Source organism: Myiozetetes cayanensis, unplaced genomic scaffold (assembly GCF_022539395.1).
Source record: "Myiozetetes cayanensis isolate MyiCay16 unplaced genomic scaffold, myiCay2020 scf12, whole genome shotgun sequence".
Classification (NCBI taxonomy): Eukaryota; Metazoa; Chordata; class Aves; order Passeriformes; family Tyrannidae; genus Myiozetetes; species Myiozetetes cayanensis.
This window is the reverse complement of record NW_026086826.1, coordinates 878,116-903,214: the sequence shown is the minus strand read 5'-3', so window position 1 is coordinate 903,214 and position 25,099 is coordinate 878,116. Positions and strand designations below refer to the sequence as shown.

The 25,099-nt window shown below is 40.9% G+C and overlaps 1 protein-coding gene across 32 annotated transcripts in view; it reads left to right on the top strand.

Moving 5' to 3' along the window:
• Positions 1-25,099, top strand: part of ADGRL2 (adhesion G protein-coupled receptor L2) — a 155,631-nt gene that overhangs the window by 114,449 nt on the left and 16,083 nt on the right. For 25 of the 32 annotated variants that reach the window (XM_050306413.1, XM_050306414.1, XM_050306415.1 and 22 more), the window contains 11 exons: positions 4,684-4,980; positions 5,518-5,621; positions 6,463-6,648; positions 8,244-8,282; positions 11,166-11,349; positions 13,142-13,264; positions 13,532-13,737; positions 14,819-14,992; positions 16,023-16,232; positions 17,189-17,409; positions 18,672-18,738. In XM_050306413.1, the coding sequence (XP_050162370.1) occupies positions 4,684-4,980; positions 5,518-5,621; positions 6,463-6,648; positions 8,244-8,282; positions 11,166-11,349; positions 13,142-13,264; positions 13,532-13,737; positions 14,819-14,992; positions 16,023-16,232; positions 17,189-17,409; positions 18,672-18,738 (1,811 nt within the window). The remainder of the gene's footprint in view (positions 1-4,683; positions 4,981-5,517; positions 5,622-6,462; positions 6,649-8,243; positions 8,283-11,165; positions 11,350-13,141; positions 13,265-13,531; positions 13,738-14,818; positions 14,993-16,022; positions 16,233-17,188; positions 17,410-18,671; positions 18,739-25,099) is intronic. The other 7 variants (XM_050306438.1, XM_050306428.1, XM_050306433.1 and 4 more) reach the window with 1 other exon arrangement.

The following is a 25,099-nucleotide window of genomic DNA, read 5'->3' as shown; positions in this document are numbered from 1 at the left end:
TTTGTTTTCTCTGTTGTTTCTTTAATTTTTAAATCTGCCTGGTGAAACCTCTGAAGCACCACTATAATTAACCTAATGTTGACTTTGCCCTTGCTGCAAACCCACACCATTTTCTCCTCTTGCAGCTGTCTGTGTTATGTGCTCCCTGTATCCTCATTTCCTCAACCTTCAGGAGGACTCCTCAGATTTCTGAAACCGTGGAGTTTGCACTCGAACTCCTGGCTTAACCTCATTCTTTTTATGTTGCTTTTTCTTCTCACTTCTCATGAAAATTGCAGTCCATAGAGGTATCACAGAACCCTGGAAAACCCCTGGAGCTCATGGAGTCCAGTGTGACCCTGACCCTGCTGAGTCCACCACTGAGCCGTGCCCTGAGTGCCAGGGCTGCCCATCTGATGCCGAGCAAATGCCCCAGCTGAGGTTTTCTCCAAGGGCCCCTCCTGTTTCTGCAGTGTTTGTGTCTGCTGGCATTTGCAAGGTGCCTGCCAAGACAATGCCACGTGTGAAACATCCAGCCCCAGCTGGTGCATCTTTGGCATAGATGCAGGAATGGTTGTCAAGCTACAGCTGACAAGTACCACTCAGATGTTGCAGAAGAGCATGTTTTCTAAGGTTAAGTGTAAAAAGCATTTAAAAATTGAAACTCTAATTTAGAGATGAAATAAAACATATCAGACCCTTCAAAAAGCCACTGTGAAAAACCTGAGACAAACCAGAGTTTTTATATCCTTGGCAAATTTAGTGGATATGCCCAGGTACGTTCTTTCTACAGGAGGTACCAGCGGTCCAAATGAATCCTTGCTGAAATTGGAATTTTTGAAGAATTTTAAGTTAAAAGACCAGGAAGAATGAAGGGAATTCTCCCTCTAAAAAGTGAATATGTGCATTGCATTGTAAGGTTTCCTTGGTAACAAAAAGAAGATAAATCCTTTTGTTCTGTGTTAGTGTGTTAAGGAGAGATTTCATCTACATTCATCCCAATTTGTGCTAACTGTTCAAACTGAAACTGTCTCCCCTTTTGTACCATGATACCCATCATTAACTGCAGGAAAATACTGGTGTGGTGAGTGTGGACAGAACAGAAACTTGGACAGCAGTATCACCAAGGGCTTGAAATAGTAGAAAACTAGTGCAACAGCAAGAATTGTGGAGTGAATGACACCTGTACTGTTATATCAAATCTGATAGACTACAGACTGATGAGAGAGTGGTTGTACGAGTAAGGGCAATACAGTGGGGACCAGATAGCACATTTCTTAACCGTAGGTATTTTGCTAATTTTTTGTCATATCTGTTGTTGTTTTCAGGGTGTAAATTTTTAGATGGCTGTGTAAACATTTCGCTTCCGACTAAATGGATTTGGCAGGGTCAGTAGAGTACTGGCTAGCATAATAGCTGGAACCTATAGGTAATTAGGTGAGTCTTGGTGCCTTCCCTGCTCTTCACTGAAGCATGAAAACAGGCACACAGCAGTCAATAAACAGAAGGCAGGAAAATGGTGATTTGCACAGGTTTCTGATCTCCGTGGCTTTCCAGAGCAGCTCAGGGCGTGACAACCTCCGGAAAATTAAGGTGGGCACGTAGATTTTCATGTGTCCAAATACATCGAAATACCTGGCCTGTAAGAGCTTACATTTAACTGAAAAATCCATGCAGCTGATTTCTAAACTTACCTGGATGCCAGAGGTGAGAATGGAGCCATTGGTGTTTTCAGAAGTGCCACATCATCTGGGCGTTTCAACACAATTGTAAATCTGAGATCCAGGTTGTATTTTGGGTGGGGAATTCTTTGGTTTGGCTTGGTTTAGTTTTTTAAAAACTTATTTAATGCCTGCCTAGAATAGAAACCTGTTGGCAAGGAATACTAGATAGCTTGTGTGCCTTGTCTAAATCTACTCTTCACTGTCAGTATGGGAAAGGAAGTTACTATTCCCCTGCTGTCCTAGGCAATTGTGTTATGGTTTTTATAGACATCACACTGTTAAACAGGTGTTAAGTTTTACTCCAGTGGTGTCTTCATTTTTAGTAACAGATAGCATGCATAACTGTTTAAATCAGCTGTTAGGAGCTGCATGAAACAAATGTAAATTAATTACCTTCAATTTGAGTCTTTGGATTTACTTCCTGTTGCTCTTCAGCTGATAGTAAGAGACACCCATTTAAAAAAAAAAAAAAGGGAGGAAGCAGAAGAGGTTTTGGTTTTCTCCTCAGCATCATGTCAAGCTTAGTCAAAAAGTCCAGAATAGAATCTTGCATTGTAAAAGTGGCTTTTTTGGTATTGGACAAAAATTATGCTGGACTTGGACAAAAATTATAATCTTCAGCCTTGTAGGGACTCAGCCCTGCTGCTCAGGTTCATAACCTTGATATGGAGTTCTTAGTTTGTTATTCTTCTTAGTTGTGGCATGTTAAAGATCACTGCCTTTGTGTGGTGTTGGTAAGGTCAGTTGGCAGGAGCCCGCAGGTGCCACCCTCAGCTCTCATGACGAGAGTGGGGTGGTGGCAGCTGTCACGTGTCCCTGGCTGCTCAGGACAGTGGCCTCGCACGTTTGAGTTCCCACAGGTCATTAAAAGCAAAATGAGCTGCCCTCTAAAAACTAGATATATATTCCTTGAAGTGATGCATTCACTTGTTTCTTATTTTTTCAACCACCTTTTTTCCCCAGACTTCAAGCACTGTCTGAAGTTTCCTGATATATTCTTAAATATGCTGACTTCTTCTTTTTTTTTTAATTTAATTCAAGAGAAAATCTCTTAGAAGTTATCTGTAATTTTTCCAGGGTTTCTTTTGAGAGAGGTGGTTTGAAGTCCTTCTCCTAAAACGTGAGATTAAAAGTATATTTCTACGTATGTAGTACTACTGTGCTGTGCAGGTCATTTTTGAATCGTGGGTGATAGGCTTTGAAACTGATTTTAGTGGATAGCATGAAAATTGTTCTACCTAAAGTTGCATAATGACAGTGGGATTATTTTAGCTCAGGGCGCAACACAAAATAAAAGTTCTGAAAATTTTTACCTCACTCCTGAACTTCAGAATATTGTTATGAGTTCTGGCAAGGGTATTTTGCTCCTGAGACAAAACTGTCCTAAATGTTATAGGGTTTGAGTTGTAGTTGCAGCAATGCCAGTGCACATTTCAGTGATTAAATATTTACTAATTAGCACGATGTATTAGGGGATGGACAGAAATAATTGGTTGTCCCTGCATCGTTCTCCATCCCCCCCATCTCCCCGTTCCCAGGACCTGATTCAGCAGGCCTTGCCTGACACTCGTGCAAGTGATTGCAAATGCTTTTGACAAATGTTAATTGGGAAAGCACAAGAAGGCTGGGTGCATTGTAATCAAAAGGAAAATAGAGCAGTTTCACAAGATGTCAGGCAAGCACTGGCAGAACAGATCTGAGGATTTCAGTGAGTAGCTGGCTACACCACGAGTTCAGCACAATTACACAGGCTGTGTTCAAGCAGCCAAGAACAAGACTGAAAAGAAGACAGGCTCTCTGGAGGAGTTTCTCATTTGTGAACAGGAGAGAGATGAAAAGCACATCTTTGCCTTTACTCTTTAAAAACTCCACTCTAAATTCACGTGAAAATAAAAAGATAAATTATTATTTAAGACCTCTAATATGTTATAACTGAAACATAATTGAAAAAGGCTTTTGAAAAAGGCTTTTTAACTGCTAAATTACTGAAAGTTAATATTATTCAAAACACTAACTTATAAAGTAACTGCTAAAAGAAAGTGAGACAGCTCTTCGTTTTCATTTTATGATTTGATTTAGAGAAGCTGCATTGTCCAGTAACTCAGAGTTCAAGGGCCTAGCAGAATAAGGAAAAAAAAAAGAAAGAAAGAAAGAAAAGAGCCAAAATTATTTTATATGAGCTTATTTATTCTCAGCACAAGGATCTGTGCTGTCCGTGGCAGGAGCAGCTGCATCCTGGGCACAAGGAATGTGTCCTAAGCCAGTCCTGGGCTTCTGTCAAAGGTGAAACCAGGTCCTTGCCACCAGCTTAAATGAGTTGTGTCTTCACACCTGCTTTATCAGAGGATGTTATGGCCCCAAATGCTCACCCAGGAGGGCACGGTGTACATGTTGGCAGCTAATCGGGCATGCTGCAGCTCCCTGGAGCAGAGTGACTGCTGGGTGGGAAGATGTTATCATAATGATTGCCCTGGAAGGTGTGTACTGGGAGAGCTTGAAGTTTTGGGGACTGTTTTTTAAAAATGGCCTCGTTAGTTACAGCCCACTACCTTTGCTGTTAAAGCTGGACTGCATTGTTTACGGCACACTGCTTCAAATGATTCTATCTGTGGAGTTGTTCCTGCTGCAGAAGTGATTAAGTAATCTTTAATTGCTTTGAGCGTGTTTGTTATGTACTGATAACTTGCTAGTACTGCCTTTCAGCCTTTAGAATTGTAACTATCAGTTTTTATTACGGAAGAGATTATTTGCAGGAGGTGCTGAAACGTCACACCAGTGTGGGTTGGGAGTGAAAAAAGAAAAAAAAGTCAGTCAGTTATATCTTAAGCACCCAGAATAGCAATGAGAGTAATATTAAGATAAAGGAAAGGAGACTCCAGAGAATCCTTTAAAGCTACATAAATAACTTTTAAATAACTTTTTTCTATATATATAATTCTAAGCCATTTACTTTATTATTGCTCTAATTTTCCCTGTGCAGTGCCTACCACAGCAGTGACAATAACTTCTTCAGCAGAGCTGTACAAAACCACAGTGTCAACCACCAGCACCACATCCCAGAAAGGTCCCGTAAGCACAACCTCAGCTGGAGGAACCAAGGAAGGAAGCAAAGGACCCAGACCACCTCCACCCGTGTCCACAACCAGAATCCCTCCCGTGACGAGCTTCTTCCCTCTGCCAGAGAGATTCTGTGAACCCACTGAGGCCAGGGGCATTAGCTGGCCTCAGACACAGCGAGGGATGATGGTTGAACGCCCTTGCCCCAAAGGAACAAGAGGTATTGCCGTTAGAAACGCATCTTGATTTCAAGCAGATATTTCAGAAGTGATGTGCAGCTCTTGGGACGAATGTTTTTTTAATCTCAGGCTGTTTGTCACATGATTCTTTGGTTACTTTGGAGAGGGCAGTGGTCAGTGGTCAATCTGCAGACGTCATTTGAGCGTAGCCGCAGAATTACCTTGCGCTTGCACTGTTGAGAATCTGGGTCAAATTTTAGGGCATTGCTTGAGGACTGTTGTGAAATATGCTTACAGCTGCCTTTCTCATTATTAGCTCCCCTCTGGACGAGCTCCAGGAAAAATCAAGGGCTTTTTGTTTGTTTGCAGAAAACGTCTGGTACTTTTCACTGACTTGGTTTTTATTGCTCTTTGTAATCGACATTATTTCCTTTCGGTTTTGTCAATTATTGTCAACTGCTACCATTGGCAGCAGCATTCAGAATGTAACGCTGTTTAGGAGCACAGTGTAGCCAAGTTCCTGAATGTGTGCAGAAAAATGGTTTCCCTTTCACTGTAGTTCTCTGCATCTGTTGTAGGAACTGCCTCGTATCTCTGCGTGGTCTTAACGGGAATGTGGAACCCCAAAGGCCCTGATCTTAGCAACTGTACCTCACACTGGGTAAATCAGCTGGCTCAGAAGGTTGGTTGAAACCTTTTAATCTGGTGTTCACTGGTGATTAAAGACTTTAACTCTGAGCATTAATAATTCAGTGGGTTGAAGCTGTGTTTATTGCCCTGCGTTCATTTGAAGTAGAAGGAGTTGTGGGTGCTTCCTGTGCAGAGCACTGCCCAGCAGTTAGGTCTGTGTGTGTGTGTGGTGTGCCCTCTCTCTGAGTTCTGTGACTGGATCCATGATTACATGTCCTCATCACTGTTCAAAACAAAGCAGCTTTGCTGATGTTCAGAAACCCAACGCAGTATTTGCTTAATAAATCAAATACTGTAAATCATCAAACAGAAAACCTGTGGTATGCAGCAAGGGCTTTTGTTCAGTAAAAATTACACTGTAATGAATAGATTTTTGTCTGAGTGCATTGATAACAGTATGATTAGAGTGCAGAACCACTTTCTGTGTTTTCCCTCCCTACTGAGATTTACAAAGTTTATGAAAACTGGATAATTTGTTGTCACTACCAAGCTACTTGACTTTTGAATGCCTCAAGCGCTGGTATGAACAAATAGATTTCTTACTGTCTGATAATGGCAGTAAAATAAAAGTGAGGATGAATAGAAGATCTAGCCCAGAAGTCCCAGTCAGATTTCTGGTTTTGATGGCTGTTAAGAACTGCTTTTGTGTGTCATGGATCTAAGAACCTTTAATCTTCTGAGATAAAGAGAACGTTATTGGTCTCAATTAGTTACAGATTTCAGTGTATGTGCCAATGGTTATTTCACCACAACAAAGGTACACAGGGAATTGGAATTAGGAGCCTCAAGCAGAACAAGGGACCCTGCTGAGATAATACCAATTGTCATTTCAGATCAGAAGTGGGGAAAACGCTGCTAGTCTGGCCAATGAACTGGCTAAACACACCAAAGGACCAGTGTTTGCTGGCGATGTTAGTTCATCAGTGAGGCTGATGGAGCAGCTCGTGGATATTTTGGATGCTCAACTTCAGGAACTACGGCCTAGTGAGAAAGACTCTGCTGGAAGGAGTTATAACAAGGTACACACCTCCCATCACCTCCTCGTGCTGGGATAACCATTGCCCTTGGGTTTTGTGTTCTTTTCCTTTCAGAAACATTAATCTGTACTTTGTTCCTGCATGCATACAGTTCTGGAATAAGCATATAAGAGAAAACAGCAGTAAATACGCAGCAGAAAGTTGCAATTACCTTCTTTAGGGAATAAGATGTAATGCACAATAGCTGACTGGTCCTAAAATACATAGCTGTGTCTCATATTAAAATCTGGAATGCATTATAACTAGTGTGAGGGAAATGAGTATTAGCTCTCAGAAATTCTGTAACAAATCAGTGTGTTTATCCAGTGATCCTTTTTACCCTCAACATGGAACAAAATCAGTGGGATTCTGCATAGGTGCAGGGTTTTATTTTGATGTGACTTTCTGCAGAATAATAGCACTTTCTTAGCCTTTTAAAAGACACCAACATGACTTAAAGCTGATCTTTATAAGAATGCCTTAGTACACATATCTAAAACGTGAATTAATGTTTTCTCTGGAATGATGTTCCAAGAAACATTGCAGAGAAAATTTATGTCCTTGTGGTTTAAATCGAAATTGCAAGTGTTATTACCTTTCCTCTTTTTCTCAGAGGAAATGCTGTGTTTCTCAGCCTCTTCCTTGCGTCAGCCTAGTCAGCAAGCCACAAAGGAATTTTTTTTTCATCCTCCTTTAGAGAGAGATGAACTCCTCTGTTATTTTGGCAATAGTTTTATTTACAGTCCCTAGCTGCCCTTAAAATAGTTTTCCCAGAGACAGATCAAGTGCCCACACAGGGATTTCCTCCTTTGGCCTTTTCATATAAATCTCACTCTCTGGACAGAAGGTATCCAGACACCCACATAAAGGTTGCTGTGGTGGTTTTGGCATGGATGGAGTCAGGGTTCTTCTCAGTGGCTGGTGTGGGGCTGTGCTCTGGATCTGTGGTGCACACCGTGTTGTTAATGTAGAGGTGTTTTGTTTTTGGTGAGCAGCACTTGCACAGCATCAGGGCCCTTTCTCGTCCTGCCACGCTGGCAGGGAAGCTGGGAGGGGACACAGCCAGGACGGCAGAGCCCAGCTCACCCCAGGGATATTTCATCCCCTGTGGCATCCTGCTGGCTGTGTAAAGCTGGTGGGAATGAGGAAGAAGAGGAGGACAGTCGAAGTTAGGGTGTTGGTTTTCCCCATAAGAGTTGTGATGGAGCCTGGCTTTCCTGGGCGTGGCTGAACACCTGCCCACCCGTGGGAAGCAGTGCATTCCTTGGTTTGCTCTGCTTGCATGCGTGGCTCTTGTTTTACCTGCTGAAATGTCTTTAGCTCAGCTCGGGAGTTTTCTCACTCCTTTCCCCGATGGTGCTGGTGAGGGAATGAGCCAGGGCTGTGTGGGACTGGCCACCTGGGCTTAAACCACAGCTGGGGAAAAGTGTTTCCTCTGGGATGTTTTTTTTGTAGCCATTGTGGACAGGAACTAGATTAATGTCCAGGCTGTAGTTCAAAACCGGGATTTGAAAAACCAGAGTGGGTTTTTTTTTTCCTATTTCTGAAGCTTTCCAGAACCTGTCTAACTTCTGATTTTCTTTTTCCTTATTAAAAAGCTCCAAAAACGAGAGAAGACATGCAGGGCTTACCTTAAGGTATCTCTCCTGTGCTGTCACCCTGCTTTCTCCCTGCTTCAGCAACCTGCCACGCTTTATCATCCTGCTGCATGATCCTATGTATTTCAGTCTTTGATAAATGTGTATTGTGCCCCATATCAACTTTACAAATGTTGGCTTTGCACAGGTATAACGCTCAGAAAAAACCACAAACTTATGATCAAAGTTTATACGTCTTTTACCTCAACTTGTTCAAAACACAAAAAGCAGAAAGGGTTATTATCTGAATTGGAAATAACATCTATCTCATAACAAAACCTTGGGTAGGGGAAAAAGCTGGCAACTTAAAGAAATTACTTCATTCTTGGTAGAATTTTGTATCAAAGACTGTTGAGAGTTAATTTGCCTGTGTGGAAAATGTACGTTATATGGCTTGCTTTGTTCTTTGTGTACCCTTATACCTAGCAAAATCACTCTTCCTTACAGTTTCAAGAATTGGTACAATTCAGTGACTTCAGGAAAAAATGCAAAGGCAAACATTTCTCTGACTTCACTATTAAATGTCTGCCATGTGTCCCATTAACCAGGCTCTATGGAAGGCATGTCACACATTGCTGCCTGATTTCCAGTTCCTGTCATCAGCTGCAGAATGCTTGTCTGTACTGGCCAACTCCTTCTCTGCTGTACAGTGCCAGTAATGCCACTTCGCCCCTGTGAAGGAGAGAAAACAGTCCAGGAACACGTGTGTCTGCCTCTGAAAAATTTTATTGCGCATTTTTTCAAAACTTTTAAAGTACTGATTTTTACTTGTACCCTTTGAGATGAAATGTAAGAATGATTTTTGAAAAGAACTTTGAAATACTTTGCAACACACTAAAATAATTCAGACTCTTACTGAAGAGATAATTCTCTGTACAGGGCACTTCTGTCTGTTATCCTGAAGCCCTGGAAGTGGATGGGAAATGTCCAGTTATGCAGAAATTTGACAAAAAGAGGCAAAGATCTGGAGAGAAATTAGGTTCTCAGATAAAAATAATTGTAATAGTTGTTTATTCTAAAGTATTTTTTTAATACTAAAGGGAAATCCAGCAGCCATGGTTTGAGTGGGGTTGTGTGCTTCCTTTTCATTATAACCAGGATCACGAGAAGAGCAGTCACGGGGTTGCTCCAGCAGAGGTGTCACAGGGGCCGTGGGCTTTCTGCCACCGTCCACTTGCCTCTGTCTGAGAGGAGAAGCACCTCAGAAATATTACTGGGCAGGTGATCATTTTCCACAAGAAAAATGCAGAGTTAGATTCTGCCATAATAAATAAAATAGCCTCACGTTAATGAACACACACTGTCAGTGCTGGGTGGATACATGAGAACCGTAGCACAACCCTCATTTCCAACCGGTGTCATTTTCTGTAGGTCTCAAATGGGCTTCTCTGCTTAGATAAGACTAATAAACCTCTTGAAATTACAAATCAAAAGCTGACTTACACTATGCAAATGAAGCAAGTTCCCACTTTGTGACAGAGGATTCATTTGTACCTCAGATTAGAGGCTCCAATCTGTATTTCTTGGTGACTAATGAATCTGGCCTCTGCAGACCAATTTCTGTTCCACTCTAGTTAATGGCTGCAGCAGCATCAGTGTGAGCATTTTGACTATTCTGTCTCCCATTAGAGAAAGAAAAAAGGCTTTAATGCCACTTCGAAGTATCTTCCACCTGCCAGGAAGGTCATGGTGGCTCACAGTGCAGACAGAAGGAGGATATTAAAATGGATTAGGCTAATTAATCTTGCTCTGACAATAGCCTTGACCAACTTTTTCTCTTCGTTTGTTTGCACGATCCAGCATTCCAGACCGACATCTTTCTGTTTGTACAGTGTCTTCTGTTTCCATTTCCACTGCTTTTAAATTGATCAAACAAATTATATATATGCTTAATGACACATTATGAGCAGGTAAATGGGACAGAGTAAACAGGGTGCCTCGGCAATGCACGGTGTACTCAATGCACAGCTACATTATGCATTAATGTAAAAGCCTGCCTTCAATTGATTAACTGATTACTCTGATTGGATTATTTTGTAAAAATAATGTAATCATGTCACTGAATTATTCTTCTTCCTTATTTATTGTTACTTTATATGCAGCTTAATGAACCTTAAAACATGATGATAGAGTTGTTACAAGTAAAACTTTCTAAAGTGGCAGCTTTTTTTCGGCTTTACAGTTTTTGCCTTCGCTGATAACAGGGACAGTCAGTGGACATCTTGTTTGCTCTATTGATTTCCTTTTCTGACTGACCTTTGTGCAGGAATGGGAGTTGGTAATCTTTTTAAGTATCTATGAACAGGTACAGGAACAGGAGGGGGAGTGAGAGTGGCCAGGGCTAATTTATATCCACTGAGTCAGCTTCATTGCATGCCTCCTGTAATAAAGAAGGCAGTTTGTCATAGACAAGTAGTTTATAGTGCTAGGGCTGCATTAGCTGGGCTCAGTTTCCAGAGGAGGAGTATTGTCATTTTTAGCTAAACTGCAGAATGCTAATTTTGGCATTAGTATTTTTAAATAGAAGTTATACATTTTGACATTAACTTTAAGATGAAAGCTTCAGGCAAAACTTCTGGCATTTATTTTTACATTTTTCAGCACATTAATAATACCATCTTTATATCTGGCACAAAACAAGTCAAATCTGCATGTTTACCACTTAGAGACCACACAATGCTAGTGGCTAACTGCACTTCTATTCACGCTAATCCAGCGAGAGGGTGGAAAATATTTTAATGTTGGAAATAGTGTTCTAGCGCCATTAAATCACAGTAAATCATTCTGACAGTTAAGTATTATAATTGTCACCAGATAACACTGGAAATACTCCCCAGCTGCCCAGGGCAATCAGACCTAATGATAGTTTTGTAATGAATGCAGGCAATTGTGGATACAGTGGACAACCTGCTCAGGCCTGAAGCTCTGGAGTCCTGGAAGGACATGAATTCTTCAGAACAAGCCCATGCAGCCACAATGTTACTTGATACGTTAGAAGAAGGGGCTTTTGTTTTGGCTGATAATCTCTTAGAACCAACCAGGGTCTCAATGCCCACAGAAAACATCGGTAAGTAAACTTCTTTTCTAGCAGAAGTTCAGGTGCTCTGCATTGCTTTACAAAACGAGGAGGAAATACTCCAGATAGCAGCGTAGCCTCTGAAGCTGAGCTGTGCAATGTTTAGTGGAAAAGTGAATGCTCCAAAGTGACATTCTTCTTCACTGTCATTAATACGGTATAAAATGGAAAGTAGTTGATGTTGCAAAGTTGATTTGCCACTGAAAAATCATTAGCAGAACGCATGGATATGAAGAGGGCTTAAATGGCAGAGTATGGATTTTTTGAGGTAACTGCTTTCTGTAGAGCTGCAGAAAATGCTTTTCTGTTATATATAAACTGTTCCTAATGAATTTAAATTACTTTTTTTGCACCGTACTGTGCCAGTTAAATATTTTAGGTACTCCGAACATAGGCCAAATGTTTATATTAAACATGACTGCCTTCAGGTAAAAATGTGTTCAGTGAACTACATCTCCCATAATGCAGAATAGCTATGCTTCAGAGACTGCAGAGGAGCTGAAGATAGTTGGAGCCTCATTTAGAATTTGAGTGGTGACAGAGAAATGAAGGGGTTTGGTATTAGAGATGTGCAAATATTGTTACGCAGGATGTGCTAAAGCAAAAATCATTGCTATGCATAAAATTAAAATTCCTTCAACTTATTACAGAGATTAATGTTGTCTCAGTGAGGTACAAGGAACCTGAAAGTCTGCTAATATGCAGAGTACCGAGGTAGAGACTTGGAATACAGTGCAGAAATTAGACTTTTCACGTTTCAGTGTCTGCATATTTGTAACTGCAGAAGATGATTCTGCCTGGTTTTTAATTGAGTAGGAAGATACTGGGAAAGGATGGGGAAAGGTTTTACAGTCCCTTATCAGAGTAACTGCACCATTTGCTCCTGAAGGAACTTGGGTGGGATCACAGATGTGTGTTGGGATGCAGCAGAGCAGCTCTGTGAGCTGAGCAGACTCTCTGGACGTTATATCTTACCATGAGCTGCCTGCGAGTCACAGTAACTCATTACCAGTGCCATGCAGGACTGAAGTCCCAGTGCACATACATGTGTGGCTTGGAGAAGGGGAAGCCATTCCCTAAGTTCATACCTTTTGTCAGTCCAGTTCACACCTGTAGTTAGACCAGTTTAATATAGCCCACGTTTTGTCAAACCGATTGTCCGCTCTCACCTCGATGGTTTTATCTATCCAAAGGAATCCAGGGTTTGATGGCAATCCCACAAAAGTTTCCCAATGTACAATGTGAACTAATAAAAGGGATTCCTATAAATCTTTATACAGATTTACATTTAGGAAAAAAATTAGAAATTATTTTTAGCTATGAGTACTGATTTTGCTAAATGCACAGCTTAACTGTTCTTAGGTATTCTTTGCTGACTGTTTAAAAAACTCTTTATATCTAAATCAATACTTAAAGTTCTAAATTTGTCAGCAGAGGATACTGCATAGACATTAGGATCTTCAAAACTAACATTTCTCTGCAATGTGTGTGGTATTTTAAAGTGGATGTTTTGGGGACACAAACTAGAAGGAGGTTTGATATCATGTTATCACTATTAAAGTGCTGTCATTTTAGCAGTGTGCACTAGATTAGTTAAAGAAGCTAGCTCTGTGTGATTGAAACATGCAGTACAAGTCTGCCTTACAGACAGCAGTGTGAGAAAACTAAATAAAGATTGGGGGGAAAGATTGTCATCTGGCATATTGCAGTCTGGCCAGGAGACTTTCTCTGCGTTCTCCTTTTTTAACACTCTTTTTTTTTTTTTCCCCTCTGGTCTGCTTAGTTTTGGATGTTGCAGTGCTCATTACTGAGGGCCAGGTGCAGGACTTGAAATTTCCTCAGGGCAGTAAAGGAGGCAACTCCATTCAGCTCTCAGCGAGCACCGTGAAGCAGAACAGCAGGAACGGTGAGTGCTGGGCCCCGAGCTCTGAACCCCACTGACTGTTACACAGCCTGCGTTACCTCCCCTGCTTAAACACCCAAACAAAGCACAGCAAAGCCGCTCCATGGCTTCTTCCCAAACACCACGGGCACCTGATTGTTTGTCTTCGAACCCACAGCCTAAAAATGCCTCTCTGTTTACCGATGCTTCACTGTCAGTTCACCGGGGTACAGGTGGCTGTCTTTCTGCAGACCTCTGCGGCACAGTGACGGGATTTCTTGTCTTTTGCAGGGTCAGCAAAGCTGGTTTTCATCATTTACAAAAGTCTGGGCCGTTTCCTCAGCACTGAGAACGCCACCATAAAGCTTGGCAGCGACTTTGCCGGGCGGAACAGCACGATCGCCGTCAACTCGCACGTCATCGCGGCCTCCATCAACAAGGAGTCGAGCCGGGTGTACCTCACCGATCCTGTGCACTTCACACTGGAGCACATCGATGTGAGTCGTGCTGATGAATTAATGGGAAGGTCATAAAAGCAGTGAGAGAGAAAAGCAATGCAGAAAAATAACCTTTTTTTTTTTTTCCATTTGAATTTTAAATGTTGGACTGGGTCAGAGACGCAAGTTGAGTTAAGTCTGGGAACATAAAATTAAATGAGCCTGGTTCAGTGATTATTAGAACTTAAGTGTATTCTTAATGAAAGCTAATTCAGTAATCAGCATGAAAATGTAAATGACTAATTTGTTTCTAACTGAAAATTAACTCTTACCTTAGTAGCAGGGTTGAAGATAACTTTCTAGATTCTTGATGGTCTGATGTAACAACTTTTATTGACACTTTTGACTTTCAGCATTACTTTTGCACCATGTTATGGATGCCTGTTCAAATTCTTTAAACTGCATTTATTCAGTGAAGAATAAAGTATGATATCTTGGTTTGTTATACTTTAAATTTACATATATTTTCTTCATGGCATTTTATTTGATGTGTTTCTCTTGCTCGTAAGTTTGACCCTTTCTGTTTTCATGTCTCACATGGGGAAAGTAAATAATCACTACTGTGATGGAGAAAATATGGTTGGCTTTTCCTCTCAATTTGCCTCTTCTTATAAATCTGTTTTGATTGTTTTTCATCAAAATAGATAGGCATTGAGGAGTGGACTTTTTCCTCATATCTATTCATATGACTTTGGCCTGACCAAAGGTGAGAATCAAAGGAAAAAGACCCTCTTTTCGAATTGTCAATTACAGGAAAAATAAATTCACAGTCCTAATTTTCCAGAAAGCAAAAATGACTGTAATGTACCATCCGTGCATAAAATCGTAAGATAGAAATCGTAATTGTTTAGAACTGGGTCCACAGTAATTGAGACTACACTTTGGAGTGCTTCGGACTACAAAGCCCCTTTAAACTGGATGCCTTCTTCGTGCAACACAGTCCACAGTTCTGCTGATGAAAAACTTTATTGTCCGAAACACGCAGAGTTTAATCTAAATTACCCTTTACACATATTAAACAACTGTTACTGCCATCTCAGTGTGTAAAATCCTCGTTTCGTGTCATCCTTCCATCTCCCAGCCCGACAATTATTTCAACGCAAATTGCTCCTTCTGGAACTACTCGGAGAGGACAATGATGGGATACTGGTCAACGCAGGGCTGCAAACTGGTGGACACAAACAAAACCCACACCACGTGTGCTTGCAGCCACCTGACCAACTTTGCCATTCTCATGGCTCGTCGGGAGATTGTGGTAGGTAACGGTGTTTCCAGCCACTGCCAGGGAACTAACTTTAAAGATACAGCTTTAAATTGTCAGCAAGACCCAAAACTGCTGAAGTTTCTTCAGTATTTATAGCTCCTGTCCACTCTTTCCAAGGCAGTTTGCTTTCTGTAGCACTTTTCTTCCTCATCCATGAAGTTACAAGTAAAACAACAGGAAAGAGAAGGAGAAGAGTTTTCTACAAGTCATATTTTAAAGTTACTGGCCAACCCTACAAGCATTTTAAAGACTTCCCCCCAGCACAGATGGAGAGTGTCTGTAGAGACAGCTGTGCAGGCTGTTCCCTGGGAGCACAAGTGCCAGCTCTCCTTAGAGAGGAAGGTCAGGGAGCTTCCACACTGGTTGTTTAGGTGCCTGTTCATACTCAGAAATGTTGTTGTCTATATAAAGCAGTTACTGGATGTCAGGGGGCCCAGAGCATGCAATCTTTGCAGGGATGTGGGACTTCTCATACAGCCATTGCATTCAAAAAGGTTGCTGTGGTGACAAAAGTGATTCTGTCATAGCTGAAGCAAGGAACCTTCTTTAGGTGGATGTGAGATTGGAGCCAGAATTATACCTGTAGCATATTCTGCCTTTTATCCTGCTCAGTGTGTAAATCCCTGCTTTCTTCTCTGCTGTGGAGTTGCAGGTCTGTAGGAAAGAACAGGTACTCTTACAGTGGGAAAGCTCTCCCTTCTCTTTGCATCACAGCTAGTGACTCTTTAAAAACGTGGTGTCTGCTGTATTCCTGACCAGTTTACAGGGAGACAAGGAAGAGTAAAAATGCTATCTGATTTGGATAAAATAGTTACATTTTTCTCTCAGACCTGCTCCTCTTCCACTTACCCTAATCCTGCTTTTCTGGGAGCTGACCTGAGACTGAGATATATTATTGTGTACGTTTTGCCCATCTCATGTAATAAACAAGTAACTTTTCTGGATGCTACCTGTGAAAATAGGTTTTTGTTTATACTCATAAAGAGTCACATTAATTTTCTCCATTCTTGGTTATTTCTAGTACAAAGATGGAGTGCACGAATTGCTCCTCACTGTCATCACCTGGGTGGGAATTGTCATCTCTCTTGTTTGCCTGGCCATCTGCATCTTCACATTCTGTTTTTTCCGTGGCCTGCAAAGTGATCGTAACACCATTCACAAGAACCTTTGTATCAACCTATTCATTGCTGAGTTCATTTTCCTCATAGGCATCGATAAGACAGAGTACAAGGTAAGTTTTCTCTGTGTGTACTGGTCTTGTTCTCTGAAATGACTGTTTGAAATGGATTTGAGTTAAAACATGACAACACTGACAAGTTTTCAGTGTTCTGACACAGCAAGGCTGAAGTAAAAGCTCAGTGTGAAAATAAGATAGACATACTCATAAATAGTATTTACATCCATCCAAAATATGCTTTTCCTTTTCACTTGAGAAACACTGGCTATTAACGAAGCAGGTAGTTAGACTTGTGAAAGAGGAGATGAAATTAAATGTTGACATATTAGGAACCTGTATGTTTTCCCTATTCACATCTCTGAATGACTATTGACTACTTTTATGTATATGTATTATAAGAGAGAACCTTTTCTGTATGTGTACAGGTTTTTTTACACTGTACACTCATGCAGGTATTCTAGCAGTATTGGTGAAAATATTTCTGAAGCAATACATTGGGTTGAATTTTAATATTCAGCATAGTTTCATCCAGAATTTGGCCAGTGGGGAGAGAATTCAGATTGATTTCTGTTACAACAGTAGAAGTTTCCAAATTACAGCAGATAAAAATCTCTGGGCAACCACTTCATAATTTTAAATAAGTGGTATCACATTATGCATCTAGAGCCAACTGTTCATGTCAGCTGCAAGTCCTAAAACCATACCAGTTTCAAAATTAAAGAGTTGCTTATAACATTGAAAAGTCCACTGTATAATTGATGACTGTTGGATGAGGGTGCAGTTTCCTTATTTTCATTCACACTGCTCAGCTAATTTACTTTCTGTAGCTACTGAACACACAGTAGTATTTTCAGATGTTCAGTGCATGTTCTCAGGTGGGGAAATTGCTCCTGAGTTTGTGAAAGATTTCTAATAGAAGCACGTGCTGTTCTATTGCACACTTTTTAATTGGAGAGGTGATGATGTGAAGGTTTTGTGGTTTATATTTCCATCTCTCTCTCTCTTTGCAGATTGCATGTCCGATATTTGCAGGTCTCTTACACTTTTTCTTCCTGGCAGCCTTTGCCTGGATGTGTCTAGAAGGAGTGCAGCTTTATCTAATGTTAGTAGAAGTATTTGAGAGTGAATATTCTAGAAAGAAGTACTATTATGTTGCTGGCTACCTCTTCCCTGCTACAGTAGTTGGTGTCTCAGCAGCCATTGACTATAAGAGCTACGGAACAGAGAAAGCGTAAGTAATTGCAAGTGACCTGAGTGTTTTTCAAGTGAATAATTTTTTAAAGCCTATTAGCTGTCAGAGGGTCCCTGACAGACTAAAATACCATCTGAAAGCTTTATTGGTAAGAGAATGGCGATGCTGTGCACAAATTACAATCAAGTCTTTTGTAATTCTCTGGGTTCAGGGGATTTGTACTCTAGAGAGACCGATTCTAAATTACGGTCTTTTCTTTTAACACAAAAGATTGACCTGAAACAAATTGAAAAAGTAAATAACTTTTTGTCCTCAAATGTATATTAAGTAAAATTTCTCCAAGTATCTGACAAGCCTAACCACCCAGTTTTAAGCTAATGCTTCATTAGGTGTCTTTGTTCAGCTGCCCCTCTAGCTAGCTCTCTCCTGGATTCTGACAGCACAATATTCCAACCCATATGTTTTATTTTGATAGTATTTTATCAGGCGAGTAGAGTGGGATTAAAATTTAGCCCCTGCCTTTTATTTACGAAACTACAGATATATATAGGAAGTGACAGAAGGTAGACAGAAAACATTTCTGAGGATCTGAGTTGCTGGAGGCATGAATTTGCCTCTCAGTAGTGTTTATTTTGTCCTTTGATGAAATTAGTTACAGAATGGGAAGATACTGTTGACTACAAGGAAGCTGCTTGATTTTGCTACTGATGAAAGACAAATAAGAGCAATTCAGCAGGGAACTGGGCTGTATGAAAAATGAATTGCTAAGTGAAGTTGGCCCTAATAGGTTTACACGTCATTTAGTCTGGTATCTGATGTGTTCCTTCTCTGCTGTTCAGCTCCCAGATGGGGCATTTTATTTATACCATATTGTTTTTCAGCAGAACATGGCATCTGAACATTTTCTGTCTCAGATTCCTCAGGAGTGAGCACTTCACATATGATACCAAGTTAAAAGCAGATTGGGAAGCCTGTAAAAAATACTGACTGATGTTAGTTTTGTTAGTCCATGGTAGCACCTGTCTCCACAACTGACTGGAAGGAGAGCGAGCTCCTTTTGCTTTTGTTTCTCCTCATACATTACCTATTCCTGATGATGTAGTTTCAGGTTCAGTAGTGTTACTATACAGGGCTCATCAGGAGACTTTCAGGTTAGGAATTGTCCATGGATTAAGTGGTACTGAGCAGTGTTTATCATTTTTTATTGGCAAAATGTTAAGAAGTATTTTTGCACTTTGCATTTATTGGACTGAGGTGCTAATGCAGCTGTTCACTTTTCATTCTTTTTTTTTCCCTAATAGTTGCTGGCTCCATGTAGATAACTATTTTATCTGGAGCTTCATTGGACCTGTTACCTTTATTATTCTGGTAAGAACTTTGTTTTTTCCTTTCCTTTCTCGTTGCCTCACAGCGAAATTAATACCATCCTTATTCACAAGATATTTCATGAAAATGCTTATGAACAATTTGTAATGTGACCAATGGTTATATAAATATTTAGAAAGTTTTAAGGAGTGCTGACCAAATGATTAATTGTCAAAGCTGTGGTGGCACTTCAGCATGGCCATTTTTTTCCTAATGGCTGGAAGTCTGAAGGTCGTATTGACATGTGTAGTCATATGAAAAATGAATGAAATACTAAACACAGGCTTTTTTAAAAAGGAGCCATTATTATTGCTTTCAATTGAGTCGGTTCTGTACACATTCCAGAATTTAACTGCTAATTATGCAGCATAATTATCTCAAAAGGGTATTCTAACGCACTGGATAATTAAATAAATCTTATATTCCATTACACTTCCACAGTATTTGTATGTGTATTTGCATATGCACATTTGGCCATGGGTACTTCTGTGTGTGTGTGGTTTGTGCAGGTTGATGTGTTCCAGTGTCAGTAGTGGGCTGCCCCTTGGGCAGAGGGGAGCACGTGCTGGTCTGTGTGAAGTGCCCTGTGTGCCCCCTCAGTGCCCCCCTCAGAGCACCCCCAGTGTAGGAATCTGCGAGGAAAGTGAGCACACAATGTGCATTTTGCCTGCCCTTGTTTGTCCCTGCTGGTTCTGTGTCTCTAAAGCTGGGCTGTACCTGGGAAGTGCTGCAGAGGGCTGGTGCTGGGGCATAGCCTGGGTACACACAGAGCTGTTCTCATCACTGCTGAGAGTTTGGGAGGGTGAATTAATTTGCTTTCGTGCTTTTCGAAGTTCAAGTAGTTGCGTGTTCTCCTGCCCTTGCACAGGGGGAGAGTTGTGAAATGTTTAACTGAATTTCAGTTCCCTCGAATTTCCAAATTCAGAAATTGTATTTTGTCATTGTTGGTTTTCCAGCTGAAGCACATGGGTCAGGCATAGTTATGAAATTTCTGACCTTTATAGATCACGTGCCAGACACACTGTTTCAGCACCTTTTGTACATTACAGCCTATATTATTTCTCATGTGAAAATAAGCTTTGATTGTGGAAATTTTCTGTTAAAGAATATGCCTGGCCAGTGTTTTGTAGGTACTTGATTCCTTCCTGGTGCCTTCAATATTGAAATAAGCCTATGTATACTTAGACTGGATTTGCTCTCTGTTTATATCAAAAACTGTTTCAATGCTTGAGCAGTCACTTAGGAAAAGAGAGTTGTGCAATATAGAAGTTGTTAAGAGTTCATTGGCATATTTTCAAACACACGGGCGTAGGTGCCAAAACTTATGTGGGTATGAGATGAATTAGAAAAATTATAGGGTTTGTAAGATTTAAGTATAGACTATAATAATTGTACAGAATTTATACTAAATACATTCAAATTAAATCATGTCTCAGAATGATGGGGATTCTTCTTTTAATTAAACCTACAATTGCAATTGAAAGATAGACTTAGTGTTTTCAATATGATAGACAATATTTTTCAACATGAAGTTGTTTCTTGCAGGTGTTGTAATTATTACTAGAAAATTGTTCTTGAGTTTCATGCCACAATGGTTCAGTCACCTCAAGTCTGATCATGTGGTGATACTTTTGCTTTTCGTGTCCAGCTCCTTATTTTATTGTTACTGGGAGTATTTTGCTAAGTCACCTCCATTTTTCTCCCTTGCTCTAAAATAACATTTCACATGGGAAGCTTTGGGCTTTGCTGATGGCTTTTTCACTTCCTCATAACCAGGTCAGAGCGAGAATAGAGGTGAAGGACATTTAATCATATTGACCATGTACAGACATAGTTCACTGTTATTTACTGGCCATGACATTATTATCCTCCAGCAAATCATTTGGACTGAGACGCAGAAGGCCTTTGGGAGCAGTATTCCCAACATCAGAAATATGAAACAGCAGGTAGCAATCACAGCACAGTTCCTGGGAGTAATTCTTCTCTGGCAATTGCTTTGCCCTCTAATCGTCCCAACTGAGAAAGCAAGAGAGACCAGAGGCAGGAGTGTGAGAGGTGTAATGGCTGAAAAATAATACGTCCTGTGCAGCGTTACTGAAGAGCTGTGTTTGTAGTGTAGCTTACTTAGGGTCGGTAGCATGTGAGGATTTCACCTTGGTAAGCTTTTTAACGTACTCAAATCACTTTTATGTTTCTCAGTTTAATAGTACTGTCAATGCACATCAGCTCTTTTCTGACAGTATTGCTTTCTACTTCAATTTACAGATTTTTTTCTCTGAGTTTGTAAGGATTTGTACTTGTTTCTGTGTACATTTTTGCACTAAATGAGGATGGGAAGTATGAGTGGGGAGGAGTATGAAGTTCCTCAGTATGTCTTGTGAGGAACTTTCAGCTTCCCTGTTTCCATAGCCTGTCATGCCTTTGGGCACCAGGGTTATTATATCGATGAGAGAAGAGCATGTAAGTAATGAGCGGTGGGAAACCATTAGTATGCCTGAAATGGTTTAATGAAAGCTTGGATCATGATACGTCAGGAGCTGTTCTTATCACTTGGACAGCTCCATCTGCATCTTCAATAATTAATTCAGTTCAGAAAGAGTTCAGTGTGCACACTCATTTAGAAGCCTTCGGAGGGCACCTCTCTCGCTGCCAGCCCCAGAGAGGAATCGGCTTCTGCATGGCTGAGAGCAAAGATCTGCAGATACAAGAGCAGCTTTAGAGCTGCATTTGCCAGGTAACAAAAGCTCGGGGGAGTTCAAAAAGGGTCAGAACATGTGCAGTTCAGCTGGGTTACTGCAGAGTGCTGTTCCTGCTCCTCTGCCTTATCGTCTCCATGTCAGCACTGCAGGCTGTGTGCGAGGAATTTTAAACCGCTGAGCTCCAGGAGGACGTGATTCCACGGAGCAGGTTCATGGCTATAAAACAAACACTGCACTTCTGTCATCCCTGGTCAGGAAAGCCCGAGTGCTTTCACTGCTGTGCAGATCCATATGCATTCATACCCAAGGAACCAGGGATGTTGGTTTGACTTTAATTTAGCCACAACTGGCGCGGTTTGCTTCTCACAGATGGAGCCAACATATCAGTCTGCCAGTGGTTGTGTAGGCAAAGATTACATTTCATTAACATAGGAAATAGGAAATGTTTCCAGTCAGGTTGAAGTATTGCTTACCAAAGTCAGGGATGTACAGGTGCACACATAACCTGGCTCCACGTATGAAAATGGACTGTGTCTGGAACCTTATTTTTATAAATAATAAATGTTTACCTTTCTGTAGTAGACACTTGATAAATGGTATTTATCTATTACTCACAGGGGGAAATTTATCATAATTATTGCAAAATCTAGCTTTATTTCACGACTAATTCATTGTACCCACAACTAATCCCACTCCAATAGTCTGCTGTGCAGGATATTACCTTCACTTTTTAAAAAGGTGATTTGACTGTGAAGACACTCCCTCTCTCAAAATTACATGGGTTTCAGGGCCCAGAAACACAAATTTCCAACTTACACCATCTTTCATGTCCAGTACCTTCTGATTTCCAAGTGAGGAGTGGCCACGTGTGTTGGCTGTGAAAGAAGCATGAAATTCCAGGTACATTAGAAGATGCTCTAATTATTTGTGTAATTTTTTTTTATTTTACGCATAGTTCTAAAATCAGGATATAGATTAAGATAGCTCTCCATGTAATCCAGTATCCCATCTCTTCAAGTTGGTATGTTTTAGAAATTAGGGCAAAATCAAGCGTAATGTTTTAAGAGATTTCACATTATAGCTCCACCCACTGCAAGTGTGTGTTCTGTCACTCGTTGATATCACAGCAGAACCTACAAATCCAAACCTGATGCCTGACCAGACTTTTAACTTCTTATCTTTTAGCCTTCAGAAGAGTGTTGGTGTGATTTTCAGTCTGATTTTCAGAAGTGAAGCATGAAGGAGATTTTACAGCCTGTGTTAGGGGTATAATGTCACGACTGAGATGTAAGCACTGTGCCTCTGCCTGTGTTTGCATGGGGTTGTATTTTTTGCTACCACTGAAGAAGAGGGGTTGCAGAGTTTGGCTCAGGGGGGATGGGCACAGCCCAGCTGTCAGGATGAGGCCCAGCCAGTCACTCCCTATTTATGTTACATGCAGTGATGAGAGAGTCATCGTTGTCAGAGGCCCATTTTTCTCTAACAAGATTGCTCTCAAAAGCCCATCTTGCCGTTCCTGTGGGTCTTTGTGTGACCTCAGGGTACTGCATGCTTCTTAGAGAAGGGTGTCCTACTCTGAGCACCTGGCAAGCTTGGAAAGCATCTACAGATTCACTTGCTTAGATCAGTAACAGTTCAGTCCTCACAGTCATGACACCATTCAGGTTGGAGGGGGCTTCAGGAGATCTGCAGTCGAGCCTGCTGCTCAAAACAGGCTCAGCTCTGAGCTCAGACCAGGTTGCTCAGAGCTGAAAAAGCTCTCCTTGCACAAATGAATACAAAAGTCCTAACTGTGTTTTCCTCTCCCCTTACATATTTCTCACCAAGAAAAGTAATTCAGCTATTCCCTCTAAAAGCAATTATTTTCCAGCAAGTTCCCTTCCCTCACTGTTTAGTTTCTTTTGACAAAAAAAAAAAAAAATGGCAGGATACCCAAAAATCTTTAACTCCTGAGTTCCTCCAAAACAATCAATTCCTAGCTGAAAAGCAGTCAAGGGAGCCAAAAAGCACATCTATAGAAAGGTTTGGTTACAGTATCTGTAAGCAGGCAAAATAGGTTTTTTATAATGATATCATGTGCAACAGAGATGCCAGCATGTTTGAACAAGTGACAGACCATGGTCTTTTGACTGCTGAAACTGAGAACTATGCAATATTTCAGTGATGGAGAAACAAGTATCATATGCTCTGTTGTCATAGTTACTTTGTGTTTAAAGTACTGTATTTTTCCTTTTTACTTGGAAGGACTTTTTCAGCTGTTGTGATACAGCATTATTATTTCTGTGGGCTGCTTTTGTGGGTCTGTACCTAAATTAGAATTAAAGTGTCTCTTAAGAAACTGCTGTGTACAGTTATTCCCTAGTGCAGCAAGGACACACAGACAGAGCTGAAAAACCTGTTCAGTACCCTGGAGCTTGGCTCAGGCCATGTCTGCACTGAAGGAGCCTCAGTATGTGAATAATACAGGCTTTTGTTTCTCGTGTGTCAAACCAGCACTTCAGTTGTACAGAGTCAGAGGATAAAACCCTCTCGTTTTGTAAGGCAGTCATTTATGGGCTAAGCCATATCTATGAGTTTTTGATCCAAGAGTGATGTTGCTAGTACAATACAGGATACTCCAGGGTAGCTACTTAGGCAAGGATTAGCTTCCAGCTGTGCTGTAAATACCATTGTGAGCTGCATGGAGCACTCAAGGGATGCACAGGTTGCACTTAGATCAGTAACAGTTCAGTCCTCACAGTCATGACACCATTCAGGTTGGAGGGGCTTCAGGAGATCTGCAGTCGAGCCTGCTGCTCAAAACAGGCTCAGCTCTGAGCTCAGACCAGGTTGCTCAGAGCTGAAAAAGCTCTCCTTGCACAAATGAATACAAAAGTCCTAACTGTGTTTTCCTCTCCCCTTACATATTTCTCACCAAGAAAAGTAATTCAGCTATTCCCTCTAAAAGCAATTATTTTCCAGGAAGTTCCCTTCCCTCACTGTTTAGTTTCTTTTGACAAAAAAAAAAAAAAATGGCAGGATACCCAAAAATCTTTAACTCCTGAGTTCCTCCAAAACAATCAATTCCTAGCTGAAAAGCAGTCAAGGGAGCCAAAAAGCACATCTGTAGAAAGGTTTGGTTACAGTATCTGTAAGCAGGCAAAATAGGTTTTTTATAATGATATCATGTGCAACAGAGATGCCAGCATGTTTGAACAAGTGACAGACCATGGTCTTTTGACTGCTGAAACTGAGAACTATGCAATATTTCAGTGATGGAGAAACAAGTATCATATGCTCTGTTGTCATAGTTACTTTGTGTTTAAAGTACTGTATTTTTCCTTTTTACTTGGAAGAACTTTTTCAGCTGTTGTGATACAGCATTATTATTTCTGTGGGCTGCTTTTGTGGGTCTGTACCTAAATTAGAATTAAAGTGTCTCTTAAGAAACTGCTGTGTACAGTTATTCCCTAGTGCAGCAAGGACACACAGACAGAGCTGAAAAACCTGTTCAGTACCCTGGAGCTTGGCTCAGGCCATGTCTGCACTGAAGGAGCCTCAATATCTGAATAATACAAGCTTTTGTTTCTCGTGTGTCAAACCAGCACTTCAGTTGTACAGAGTCAGAGGATAAAACCCTCTCGTTTTGTAAGGCAGTCATTTATGGGCTAAGCCATATCTATGAG